Source organism: Semicossyphus pulcher, unplaced genomic scaffold (genome assembly GCF_022749685.1).
Source record: "Semicossyphus pulcher isolate SPU_LCO1_2020_fin unplaced genomic scaffold, fSemPul1.0.p SCAF_3, whole genome shotgun sequence".
In the NCBI taxonomy this organism is placed as follows: domain Eukaryota; kingdom Metazoa; phylum Chordata; class Actinopteri; order Labriformes; family Labridae; genus Semicossyphus; species Semicossyphus pulcher.
This window is the reverse complement of record NW_027211704.1, coordinates 6,906,724-6,920,788: the sequence shown is the minus strand read 5'-3', so window position 1 is coordinate 6,920,788 and position 14,065 is coordinate 6,906,724. Positions and strand designations below refer to the sequence as shown.

The following is a 14,065-nucleotide window of genomic DNA, read 5'->3' as shown; positions in this document are numbered from 1 at the left end:
CAGCTCTACCTTCTTGTCCAAATGTGTCCACACTTGGCTCCAAAAAAACCAAGATGGCGACCAAAAAGCCAAACAAGAGTCTTAAAAATGACAGGAGCTTAAATCATGGCGTCCTGTCCACTTGTTTTTATGGTCTCAGGCCTACAACCTTTTCTGTTACATGTGTTTTCTAACACAGGAGCTTTCCTGTTCGTGTGAAAGAAAATCCAAATTGCTGGCTACTTGCTGGTACTCATTCCTTTAATACCCCCAATGCTCCCATCTTATTTAAGAGCCATAATCCACGGAACAAACATTATAATCTATTCAAATATATTAACCTGCAAATCTGTCTTAAGTCAGCAAATTCCATGGAGCCAGCTGCGGTTCTTTGTACACGTGACATTTGCAGTTTTTGCGTGCAGCATAATTAAGCCTCATGACTGCATTTCCTTCCTCATTATACAGACGTTTGTGGTTTTATCTCAGACGCTCTATTTGCACTAATTGTATTATTCCTTCTGTCATACTCTTTTATTTCTTTGGTGACCCAGTTTTTGCACGGAGATCATTAAAGTTTCATTTCATCACGTCTTTATATTCCTCTTCCATCTTTAATGTTTGTCTCGACCGTATGGAGAAGACTTCAAATGAAGCCGTGGAGGTTCCTTCAGCGTCTTCATCGTCACCTGCTGTTCAGCGAATGGAGTAAAGATGCGTTCTGTCTTAATTGGTTAAAAAAAGAGAGAGAGAGATTTCTCTGTGAACTTTACCTCCAAATGTTCCTCTAAAAAATAACTTTCCTTATTGAAGTAAAATAACCTTCGGGTGTTTTCCCCCTCTCCAGCAGTAGATCAGGGAGCCACGCAGAGACCGAGAGAGAAAGAGAGAATAATGAACAGTGAACACGGACCTGGTTGCTCGATGAGTGCAGATGATGAATGACCGCGGGGAGGGAGTACATGAACCACAGCAGAGGCACGGCCATTTGTTACTCTGCTGTCACAAATGTATTTTTAATGAATGTGCACCTCTGACACCTCTGCAGAGCACGACTGTTCCTTAAGGCCGACGTGACCCCAATACTTCCTTTAAAGCGTCGGTTCTCGACAAACCCACTTCAGCTGCGACATGTAAATAACCTTCTTCTTCTGGGCTCCTAATTATCGTCCTTACCTGTGCAGAGAATGTGGGACAATCATGTCTCCGTGCAGGAAGCAGGTGGGAAGGTTTCACCTTGAATCACTCCTGTGTACTCGGCTCTGTTTTTTTAAAAGATGTTTTTCAAAAAGTCCTTCAAAAAAAGCTTTTTTTATCCCCCAGAATAATTTCAAATTTAAATATTTCTGCTGATAAATGGCAGCTCCGTTTGATCCTCTTCAGAAGCGGGGTGAATGCGTTTATGTTCCCGCCCCTGTCAGGTTTAAAATGGCGTCTATTTAAAAACAGCAACATGATTAATGAAGAATAACATACAGGAGGAAAAGGAAGAGACGGGATGTGAGGCTACCTGCTGATTTCCTGCAGGGCAAACGCTTTAAATCACGGTGCTGAAACTGATGTGAGGTGAAGTCAAGAAGAAAACCAAGAGGATTAAACGTGAAGCAAAAATACAAACGCTACATTTTATTTCCTGCTTCTGCTTTTAATGAGTTTTAATAACAGATCAAACACTTTTTCCGTAGACTTTATCTTTGCCCAGAAATTTGTTTTATTTGAACAGTTCACCTTTGCTAAGATAATCCATCACAGGTGTGGCCTATCAATTAGCTGATTAAACAGCTTCTTTATGACACAGGTGCGTCTCTGACTAGTCACCATAGAAGGTCACTGTCTAAAGTGTGCAGTTTTATTCTACAATACAATGTCACGTTGCAAACGAAGTGTGCGTGAACGTTTATTCACAACCATAAACCATCTCCAATGCCAAGAAATTTAAATGTCCCAACAACAGGAAAACGTGTAACCAAGCCAGCCCAGGAGCGCCAGATCTGGCTTCTTCACCTGCAGGATTGTCTGAGACATGTCACCTGGACATCCACGGCACTGTTAAAACCCAATAACCAAACTTTGATCAAATTTATTATACCAGAAAATCTTTATTTTGTCTCAGTTAAACTATGTACACACAGGATGCCGAAACATCTTTTCAACATTCACATTTACTTCCACAAACTGCAAAAGATGTTTAAGTATGAAGATCAGGGTGTAACGTTCCCTCCTCTGCTCCACTCTGCATGCCTGCCACGCCCACCTCATCAGCTCACTCGGTTCACCTGGACACACAGCTGCTTCTGTTTAGTAATCAAGCCACTGCTCTCACACTCACTGCCAGATTGTTCTTCACCTACATGCGAGACTCTCCAGCACTCATTCCCAGACTGATTTCTCTGTTGCCGACCCTACCAACCTCTGACCTGCCTTTCTGGTTCTTATCAAGGAAATAGCCTCAGCCTTCTTTCCCAGAACTAAGATGTGTAACAGTTGACCAGAGAAGATTTCAAATTAAGGCTGCCTTTAATTGTCAGACGTATATACTATGTAGTGTGCCAGACAATACATGACAATACATACTTCCAATGCAGTCATCGAAAAATACCAGACCTTCTTACAACACCTGATCGCATAAGAAGCAAACAAGTTTCTTTCTATTCCACGATCTTCTGAAAATAGCTTACAGCACATTGTCTGAGCAACACCCAGTGAATGACGTTCTGTATCTACAAGGAGACCGCGTGTTTTTTAAACATTCACTGCATTATGGACTACGATACATGTATGAGCAAGAAGAACAAAGCTTGGGGCGCTGTTTAGCGCAGAGGTGAAATCACGCGTCCCATATACACAGGCTGCCGTCCTCGATGCGTCGGCCCCAGGCTAAACGCCCACCCTCGGCCCCCCTGCCGCGTGCCATCCCCTCTCTTCCACCGTCTCCAACACCATCGACTGTCCTCTCGCTCAATAAAGGCATAAAAGGCCAAAAAACAAGAACAAAGCTTAAAGCACACTGTAAAAGCAAAGTGGTACATCCCTATTGTATGCATACCTAATGCAAAGTACATACTGTGTAAGAGCAGCTGCAGTGTGTGCAAAAGTAAAAGGAAAAAGGGTATGCCATGTGGGACGATGAGATTTTGTTGTACGCTAATTTAACCAACCCAAAGCACTCCCAAATAAAGCTGTAAATAATGCACTCTTACACAGATTTAAACACATTTATGAGCCAAATTTGAGTCTTTTGTTTGCATATAAAATGTCTTAGATGTTTCTCTAAATAATAGAAGCAAGAGCCAATTAAGCATTTATGTTTTAAAACTTGTATTTCGTACAGCAGTACACGGCGTCTGGCTGGGCTGAGGTATCGAGGACGAGTGTGGAGCAGGAGATGGAGGTGAAGCCAAGGCCAGTCACATTCTCACACCTCTGTAATTCAACACTTTTCCACTTTTTGCATGAAGATGTGAGGAGGGGGGAAAAAATCAAACCTCCGCTGCAGACACCAGTCTGGCAGGGACGTCCTCAATTTGGAGCAGACTGATGCATGAGACGCTGCACATGACACACATCAACATGTGACCTACACTGACACCCAGAATGACACACACATCATTACATTAGCTGTGCTCCATCTGCGCTGTCACAGCGGTTCAACTATCTTCTGGGGGATCGGACCCGGGCGGTCATCCATCATCAGACTCCAGCTTCCAGAAAATGCTTGTTTTATGCAAAGAATGGAGACGGAAAAAAAGCAAGAGAAGAAAAAGAGAGATAATTCACACTTTCTGCATACTTCTCATTTTAGCAGCCAAAACACAGACAGAGAGATTAAAGCAAAAGCAGAAAATAAGATATATTTAGCTGGTTTTTCCTCATTAAAGCATCCTAAATAACACCAGAGCAAACTCTTTATGATTATCTTTGAACAGGGAGGCATCTCTGACAGCTCTTTGATCTCCATGTGTGAGGGTCCAGTTAGAGTCTATCCATGGAGATGTTGACAGCGCCACACAGCTGAGAAGACGTGATGTACAGTATCTGGACAGCAGAGGAGGAAACCGACCCTCCCGGGCTTGTTACGGTTGAATTAAGTCACACTGCTGCACAGGAGGGGAGAGGGAGGCTGACATGAAGTGACACAGTGTTTATGAAGGCATCTCGTTGTGGCCGGACGTCTCCGTTGCGACCCTCAGCCTGCCCGGGCGGCTCGTCTTGACAGAGCTCTCCCCCGGCTCGAGCATCAGCGAGCGGTTGTTCTTGTCTCTGTCCTGCTCGGTGACACGGGCTGTCTGGTTGTCGCTGTCGAGACAGAATAAATGAGGAGTTAGATAAATGTTTGTATTCGGATTGCAAAGACTTTGGTTACACTTTAAACTGCTGCTACTAAACCTCAGTTCTGCAAATATAATCCGTCAAAAGTCATGTCTTCCTACATGCATTATTCCAGCTCTTTATCCCGACTATTATCTACCGCAAGGACTGGATCTTGTCCACTAGGTCCGCCATTTTGCAAGACCATGTCTCTACTGTAGTCCAGGAAGGACAAACAAACCAAACACTGGCTAAAAAAATGGGCCTTTTGCAAGTTTTGTGGCCATGGTTGGCTTGCTTGGAAGGGGAAGTTGAGGCGAGGGGAACTGCGCTAATACTTTCAGCCCCACCACCACCCCAGCATCCACCTGCAGGCTCCGGCTAAGAAGATATCATCGCATCACTCCTCAAATTTCTGCATGTAAAATAAATCTGCGAGGGGTGATGATGATGTCGGAGACTAGACGCCAAACTATCACGAGTTGTCTGACTGAACTACAGTTCTGTGATCAAATACCTGTCTTGGCTGCCTTTAGCGTTGCTGTCTTCATAGATCTTCAGCATTGTCTCTGTGCGGTCGTCTTGAGGCTCTTCAGGCTCCTGAAACCTGCAAAATACACGTTTAGTTTCACTGCTTATAAAGGTTTGCTTTTATAATTAATTTACACTCATTTGTTTCTACTCAAGATGTTAAACACACGGTATGTAATGTCTAAGGCGAGAGGACTTGATATCTAAACAATAACAAGAGTAATTTCCTTAAACAGCTGGTCGCTGCAGTTTTTAGCAGACATTATGCAAACATAAATTTATATTTGCATCTGTTTTCAGCTGCAGATTAATAGAAATGTGCTGCTCCACTGAGTGTTTACTGCAGCAGAACAGAGTCTGTGGGACTGAGTGAAGATAAACTCCAGTGTCCATGTTCGTGGTAATGAAAGAACATGTTACCCGGTGCAACAACGGGGCTCAGTGACAGTTTGTTTTGGAGCAACAATGAAGCTCTATGGCACAGAGGAATACGCTACACAGAGAATAAATAACTCACTGTTGGTTTTTGGTCTTTTGAGGGGTTTGTTGACAATAAAAAATGAATTCAGAAAGTGTCCTTTAATGCCTGATTCCACTTTAGTTTCATGTTTTTTTTAAAGTGAAAGTAGAGCAGCTTTAAAGTGTTTGGAAATTTGGTTTGAAATAGTAAAAATATGAAAACTGAGCATCTCACCAGACAATTTCCTGTAATTTTGTAATAAATATCTGAGCATAACCTAATATGCTCTAATTCAAACCCAATATCAGAATGGTTTACAGACACTTAAAGGCATATTCTCTAACTTTTTCATGTAAATAAATGTCTGTTAAGTCACTATCTATCTATCACCGAATGAGGTCAGACAATGTGACTGAGCCTATGGCCCTCTGATGAAAGCCTCCTAATTTGCAGTATTACAGACTGGGTGAAAAAATCACAAGCGGCGCCCAGTTAGTGACGCGTTTTCCATCACCCAGCAGTGGTTGGTCTGCCAGAGAGGGTAGGCGGAGCTAAGCGGCTGCTTTTCCGGTCTCTGCAAGTGTTGCGAGTAAACAGTAATCTACTATGGCTGAACAAACACAGAAAAGATGGATGACTACAGATACAACTTCAACAATAAGTGAAAATACAAAGAAAAAGAAACAAACTCAACGCTCAGATGAAGGCAAACTAAAAAGGAAAGCGACCGTCAGCGAGGAAAATCAAGAGTTACAACCGGAGCCAACCGTGGACGTCACACATGCAACACTGTCTGGATATCTGGGAAGTATCCTTCAGCAGTTACCGTTTATCACCAAAGGTGCCGCCAAAGAGAACAAAATTTAAATCTTTAAAGATTTTACTTTACATTATTTCAAATTTGGATTGAGACAAATTTTTAATACTTTTGGCTGCTTACTATTATGCACATAACAGCTTAGGTTTCCAGTAGCTTTAAAAGTGGGAAAAACCTGCATTGACTCTGGTGATGGGCTGCAGTGGTTAACACTGTCTCCTCACAGCTAGAAGGTTCCTGGTTTAAATCCCGGTTCACACGCAGGGGGGCCTTTCTGTGTGGAGTTTGCATGTTCTCCTCGTGCATTTGTGGGTTCCCTCCAGGTGTTTTGGCTTCCTCCCACAGTCCAAAGACATGCTTGGTGAGTGTAAATTGGTGTGTAGGTGTGAATGTGAGCATGAAATGTTGTCTGTCTCTGTGTGTCAGCCCTGTGATTGACTGGTCATCAGTCCAGGGTGTAACCCCGCCTCTAGACAAATGACAGCTGGGATAGGCTCCAGCCCCCAAGCGACCTTGAACAGGATAAGCGGTATAGATAATGGAAGGATGGATGGATGGATATTTTGCCTGAATACAACACCTGGGCTCGAGTCTCTCTTTGACCTTGGCGATGGACAGGATGTAAGGGCTGATCTGTTTGGTGATCGTGGTCAGGTAAGTGTTCTCCTGCTTCAGCTGCATCAGGTCGTGAAGCTGGGCTACAATCAGGAAAGAGAAAATTTAAGTAAAATAAACGTAACCAAACAGAAAAGTGAAACAGATAAACATTTAAATTAATATTTGTGTTGTCACGGTTGAAGACAAACCTTCATAGATCTCCTGCTCGTTAGTGACCCTCTGAAACGTCTCGTCCCAGACCTGTGAGGAAATGTAAGTTGACAATGACTGTTATTTGTCTCTTTTATACATTTATATTTGCTACTATTATTTCCCTTTGTTTGTGCATCACTGGCAGATAACAATGTGTGAAAACTAGCGTGTTAGCATGCAGCTGGAGCTCCTGACTGGAGGACAAATGCGGAAGTGTTTTGTCGGAGCTGCAGAGCCGGCAGAGGCAGGTACACACTGAAGGTCAAAGCATCAAGGTATCACTTGACGCACCTCTTCAAACATGACTCTCATAGTTTCCACAGTGGAGTACTGGGCGGATATCTGGCCGTCAATGTGCAGCGACCTGTCCAGGATCTCTCCCATCTTATCTGTGTTGATGATGGAGTGGTGCTTGGTCAGGTCCCGGTGCAGCTCCTGGACCTGGTCCTTCATGTTCTGAATCTCTGTCTGGAAGGTCTAAAAACACACACAGAACATGAGACATGATACTCAGGAGGTGCAGGTGCTGGCCATCCAAGTGTGAAAACTTTGTTGCCGACTCGACAGGTGAAAGAAGAGCTTCTACAGGAAGTCCTGCTGTTGCCTTTTTATGTGTTTTACTTTGAGGATCAGAAACGGCTCCTCGTCGCAGGAAGAAAATATCCTGCAGCAGTATTAACTGACGTGGATCCAAACACTGGACACATACAGTATATATATATATATATATATATATGAACTCTGGACATGAAAATAATGAAGTACTTTAAAACATAACGTACTTCTTGTCCATGTATCACATAAGCTAAATCTGTAAATTTGACTCTATAGTAACAGAAAGAATAGGTGTCATTCACTTTGTAGACTTGCACTAAAATATTTAGACGTTAAACATGGTAATATCCTACCAAAGACTGAATGAAAGAAGTGGACGAAGCCTCTTTTAGTTGGCAGTTTAAAGCTTGTTTTCCATCCAATAATTAGCATCCTAATTAATATCACAACTGTGACTGAAAATTAAGGATACACCTGCTAACAAAGCGAGTGACAGACAAAATGGCAATAGTCCAAAAACCAATCACGTTCTTATATACAGACGATTGCTGTGTTCAAAATTGGATACTTTATAGTACATACTGCATAGTGCGTTTGGTTGTAGTATGTAGTATGGAGGAGCTTTTTAAATTCATTTCGCAGTACGCTGCCAGGCGACAGTTTCCGGTTTTGGACAAAAGCAAACCGCTGCTTATTTAGCTATAGCGCCCCCTTCTGCTGGAATGCTGCTGTCCGTCATTTCAACTGCTGCTGTGACATTCCAGCGCTTTGCATTGTGGGATACAGTAGACGAGACAGACTGGTCCGATGCGTACTGGAGATTTTTTCCGAATCAGAGGTATTTTTGGCACACTGCACATTTTGCTTTCATTTGCATGCTACATACTACATATTGGCCAAATCAGTTCGTACTGCTAGTATAACATGGCATTTCGAACAGCAAAAGTATTATTCCGGTTAAAAACATCAGCATCTTTGCACTGTCAATGTTAGTTTGTGAGCATGCAGATGTTAGCATGCTAGCGGACTACATACTCTCTAAAAGGGGCCATATCTTTTAAATGGATATTCTCATATTTACATGGGTTTCTCATTTTTGGCTGGTTATTGTTCACAGTGAAAAGGTGAAAACTGCATAATTCCGTGTTTTTCCAGAATCACATTTTTAAAAAGGTCGCCTCTGAAACGGGCCGTTCAGAACAGCTGCAGGTTTGTACGTAGAACCTCACTTTCTCTGAAATCGACCAATCGTAATTCACCGTCGTTCACCTCAGGCTGCCTTCTTGCACGAGCTTGTAGTCAAGTCGTCGTGAAGATTTCAGCTTACCATTCTGATACCTCCTGGTGATTCTGGCTCATACATATAAAGCTGAATAACCGATCCTAGAGCAGCCATGTTTTCTACAACTTACGCGGTCACTCCAAATACTGTCAGCCAATCGGGGCTAAGGTCTAACCTGTGAATGGCAAAACGGCTTGTTCGTTTCAGGAGGAAAGAGAGGCCCCGAAAAATAGTTAAATTGAAATATGCTTACAATTTTTAAAATGAAACAAACTTTATCAACGTGATTCAAAAACAAATCAGAATAATAGAAAATTGATTTCATAGCTCAAATATGTCCCGTTTAAGTAAATCTTAAATCCCCCACATCACTGGTCTCATGCAGCACACTCACCCTGTAGGTGTTCTCATAGTTGCGGCAGTGCTCGGTGAACGGGGTTTCCCTCCCCTCAGCCAGCAGGACTTTGGTGCAGATGTTGCGGTGACAAGTGGGCCGTCGCCCGAACACCGTGCCCAGGGGCATCTCACTGAGAGACGGGGAGCGGCAGGACATAGAGAGAGGGGACTGGTGCCTGAGAAAGAAACATTGCTAGATGCCACTGGTGTTTTTATACCAGAGGAGGGTTGAAGATTCAGGTTAAATAAACTGAACCTAACCTACAGCCAGCTCTGTTTTGACATAAACACGGTACATGTAAAGCTTGCACTGTTAAATTATCAGAACCCAGACATTAATAGAACTTGTTCATTTTCTTATTTATTCTGGCTTGCAGAGCTTTCTATCATTGTTGAGAGCTCTACTTTTACTTTGCGTACTATCTAACTTTGTGTTCCTAAACATTATCTTATCTAAAGAAGATATTCTCTGCTTTACTTTCACAATAATTACATTTTGTTTTGTACCCTGTAGTAACTTAAACATATAATCTCAAAGTTCTCAGTTTTGTTCTAGTATTTGGCGGCTCCTAGTAGTGATCTTGATTTCCCTCGCTGACGGTCGCTTTCCTTTTCAGACTGTTTGCTTCATCTGAGCGTCGAGTTTGTTTCTTTTTCTTTGTATTTTCACTTATTTTTGAAGTTGATTCTGTAGTCAGCGATCTTTTCTTTGTTCAGCCATAGTAGATTACTGTTTACTCGCAACACTTGCAGAGACCGGAAAAGCAGCCGCTTAGCTCCGCCTACCCTCTCTGGCAGCAGACCACTGCTGGCTGATGGAAACACGTCACTAACTGGGCGCCGCTCGTGATTTTTTCACCCAGTCTGTAATACTGCAAATGCAAAGGCTTTCATCAGTGGGCCATAGGCTCAGTCACCATTGTGTTACCTCATCCGCCGATAGGTAGTGACTTAAGACATTTATTTACATGAGAATCTTCGAGAGCATATCTTTAAACAGATTCCCATGCGGCCCACTGTAACTTCTTGGAACAGCCTGTGCTTCACTCAAGAACACCTCGGTAGCTTCCATCTCTCTGTTGATAGAAAGTAAACTTTTCTTTTATCTAAAATTATCAGTTCGGTTATGAGGATTGAGCTACCGGACATTTATGTCTAACTTCTTTAAAAATACGACTCCTGACGTTCTGCTGGCTTCATGTTTCCAATCAGGTAAAACAAAAAGGTTATGCACATAAATCTATCATGTGTCTGAGGTGAATAAGTGCACTTGCTGTCAGTCAAAACCCTCTCATCTCTTCACCATCACCTCCACCGGCAGTGTGAACGTGTGTATTTACAGCACAACAAGATAAACAAACATGTATCTGGGTTCCTGAAGGACCACAGTGTTGGCATCATGCCTAGAGCAGCATTACTGCCCTGAGGCCGTTCAACCATAACCTACACGTGAGAACATCTCTCTAGCATTGCCATGTGAATGTTGTGTCCTCTGAGCATGCAGGCTGTATCCCAACACAACCAATTAAATAAAACAGAAGCAGGGAGGGAGACGCATCAGTTGGATAAAAGAAAAATGGCGGCTAAGCTTCACTTCTTGGTAAAAATGAGGGCTGGCCAGCTGGACTTCAACCAATCCCTGCCTAGTCGGCGTCCTTCATTGGTGGCCAGAAAGTGGGGGCGCTTTCAGACATTAATCCAGGACGTATCCGACACAACATGTCGAGCAACAGGCTACGCCATGTGGAAGCCATTCGGAGTTAGCATACGGTGAGGAAGAGCCAGTTTCCTCCCTCGTCTGAAGTACTGAGTAGTCCCAAACATTTAATCTACAGTAGCACCTCGTGTCCATCCATCAACATAAATTCACTTCCGAGAACAGAAAGCCAGGATGTGACTCTCCCAGCCAATTCGGCCTGTATGACACATTTACCTTCACTACAAATATCCAAGGCTTCAAACACATGCTCTGCAAGTTAAGGTCACTCCACAAGAGAATAACTGCAATGACTTGCAGTGAAATACAGTATAATTTACCTGGGGTTTGGTGGGCTCTTACTCCTGCCTGCTGGCCCTGTGTTGATGCAACAGCAGCCCTGTCTACAACACGTCTCCCTCTCTCTACACATGTCCCCCTCTGCACACCCAGCCTCCGTCCTCCCATCACCGACGCCAATTACAGACTTCACCCGCTACTAAAGCCGTGACATCAGCGGCATGGCTGGAACAAAGCGGCCCGACCGCTTCCTACGTGCCAACTTCCAGATGAATCCTGGAGAGTTCTGTGAAATTATGATAAAAATAGTGCCAGCCTGCCAGCCGGACGGGCGGCCACCAATCCCTGCCCACTCTGCGTCTTGCACTGGCAGGGCGCTAAGCAAGTTGGAAGAGAGAGTTGTGAGTATGTTGGCATTAGTGGGTGGGCTTAAGGACCTGCGAACAGTTGGGAAAAAGGGACGTGGAGAAGAAAGGACAGAGCTCTTTGTTCTGAGCAGCAGGGAGTTGTATTTATCAGTGATTTAATGACATTTTTAGAGGAATCAATGAAGTTGAAAGTCTACGTTGCATTCTCAAAGGGCCTTGATATCCGGGTTTTAAGCTAAATTAAGAAGAGCAAAACATCTAAAGCTCTCACGTTCATTCATACTTTTCTTCCATGTTATCCGCTCTATCCTGGCCTGACCACAACAGAGCCTCTAAATCAGGGTCAAACGCCTCCTTCCCGGCCCCTCCGTGCAGCAAGGTGAGTTACATAAACATATCAGAGTACAAAGCCTACAGACAGACAGAATAACTGCCATAGTGGGACTCAGTATGGCGCCTCTCGCTGCAGTCATCACTGTCTACCATCTGTACTTGCAAACCATTTGGGGATTCTGACTTTGGATGCTTCACAAGTGTGAAATTTTCAGCCCAGACTTTCAGATTTCTTGGAAGGATCCGAAACATGCCGCGGTAATGTTCAGGCAGCGGGAGCACATTCTGAACTTAAACCTCAGAGGAAGGGATCATTTGGTGATGACATGCGAATGATATTTGGCAGCAGGGTTAATGATCGGACCTCGTTGCAGCACCGACAGATCCGGACACAGACGGAGGGCAGCGCTGACCGAGCAGCAGTAAGGGCTCCAGACAGCGGGCGAACTCGCTTCTGAAGTCCGTGTTGATCTGAGGGAAGACAGAAAGAAAGAAAGTTTTGCATTAATGAAAAAGAAAGAAAGAAATTACAGACAAGATTTCAGATTCAGGCCCATTGCTATACTTTAACACAACTACGACAAAGCCAACATAAGAACTAGAATAACAGCCAGTGTCATTATACGAATAAAATATTAATTATAAGTTAAACAAGCACTTCCATATCCGCTCTACAAGGATAATGAGACGAGAACATTTAAATGTTTGTGGCTGCAGGAGTCAATACTTGACAAACTGTTCAGGGTCGCGGGCGGGGGCTGGAGCAGATCCAAGCTGTCATTGGGCGGGAGTCAGGGTTACACCCTTGACTGTTCGCTTGTCAATCACAGGGCTGACACACAGAGACAGACAACCTTTCACGTTCACACCCCTACGGGCAGTTTAGAGTCACCAGTGAATCTAACGAGCATGTCTTTGGACTGTGGGAGGAAGCCGAGTACCCGGAGGGAACCCACGCATTCACAGAAACAAGACTAGGTCAAAACCTAGTACGTCAGGTCAATGTGCGCTTTTGTGGGCAACGTGTTACAAGGACTGTCCTTATGAGGCCGATGACAACGTGTTTGAAAGCAGGTGCGCGCCCCCGGCGGTCAGCCAAAAACAGCAAAGCCCCCTACGTCTGAACCAGGAACCTTCTAGCTGTGAGGCAACAGCACTAACCACTGCACCATCCAACCCATCATATCTTATGACGAAATGTATTTGCTGGCTTGATGACTCTGAAAAAGAAATACTCTTAGTTTCATCGAACAATAAGTTTAGGGTCTAATTCAAGGAGCTTTGATGCTTTTCTGTAAGCGTGTCAGGGTCAAACACTTTACTATAGCCGCTTTCCCACCGGTCAAAAAACTTTGCTTAATGGGGAAGGCTACAATCGGCACCTGGGTCATGAATCTGCAGTAGACCCGGGTAGTTATCGTCTCGGCTCCATCAATTGGCATTGATGGGAACACAAAACCCTGCTCCGTCGGTAACTTTTGCGACTCCTCGTCATCTCAGCTACAATTTCCGCCCATCTCCGTCCGAGCAGCGCTCGAACATCGTTCCAAATTTGTCGCCGCTGAGTTTAATAAACAAACTGAATGAGTAATAGATACAATAAAGACCTAACCACTTTAACATCTTAACTGTTTACTAACCCTGTCTCTGGCTGGTTTGTGACATCAGACGGTGATGCAGCAGAAAAGAGACCGACAGGAGTATACTTCACTGGCAATGGGAAAAGAGACAATCAGCATCTATAAGCGGATCTTCCTGGATCTGAAAAACCTGCATCAATGCCTTAATTTCAGTGGGAAAGGGTATAACAGTCTTTTTAGAATAAGTTCCGATTTAGCTTATTTCAAAACTCACTTTAAATCTTCCAATTTTACTTTATTTTATGATGCAAAACAACTGCAGCACGGTGTGGACCAAAGAACTTTTTCTGGAGCTTCTGTTAAAGCTCCTGTGAGGAACTTTCGGTTTGTGTTGATTTTGGCGCCACCTGTGGACAAAGTCGTACCGCTTATCTCTTTGCTGATTTTGTCCTGTTCATGCTTAAGTGGTACTTTTAAACAAATAATCTCATCCTGCTTTCTTTAACAGTCATACGTATCACTCACTTTAAATTTTTGACCCGCAAAATGTAAACGTAGGCAGCGTGCAGTTAATCGCTTCGCTGACACCTCCCCCCCACCAGCAGTTTCAGGCATTAAAAATAACTATATAGAAATAATCAATCTTGTTG

The 14,065-nt window shown here is 43.7% G+C and overlaps 1 protein-coding gene across 1 annotated transcript in view; it reads right to left on the bottom strand.

The window, feature by feature from the left end:
• Window positions 1-1,620: 1,620 nt before the first annotated feature.
• rnf207a (ring finger protein 207a) overlaps window positions 1,621-14,065 on the bottom strand; it is a 29,818-nt gene continuing 17,373 nt past the window's right edge. Inside the window, exons 12-18 of the mRNA XM_069678559.1 lie at window positions 12,200-12,306; window positions 9,137-9,314; window positions 7,197-7,382; window positions 6,902-6,953; window positions 6,676-6,793; window positions 4,805-4,894; window positions 1,621-4,275 (exon numbers count right to left, since the gene is read on the bottom strand). Of these exons, the coding sequence (XP_069534660.1) occupies window positions 4,122-4,275; window positions 4,805-4,894; window positions 6,676-6,793; window positions 6,902-6,953; window positions 7,197-7,382; window positions 9,137-9,314; window positions 12,200-12,306 (885 nt within the window). The 3' untranslated portion in view covers window positions 1,621-4,121. The remainder of the gene's footprint in view (window positions 4,276-4,804; window positions 4,895-6,675; window positions 6,794-6,901; window positions 6,954-7,196; window positions 7,383-9,136; window positions 9,315-12,199; window positions 12,307-14,065) is intronic.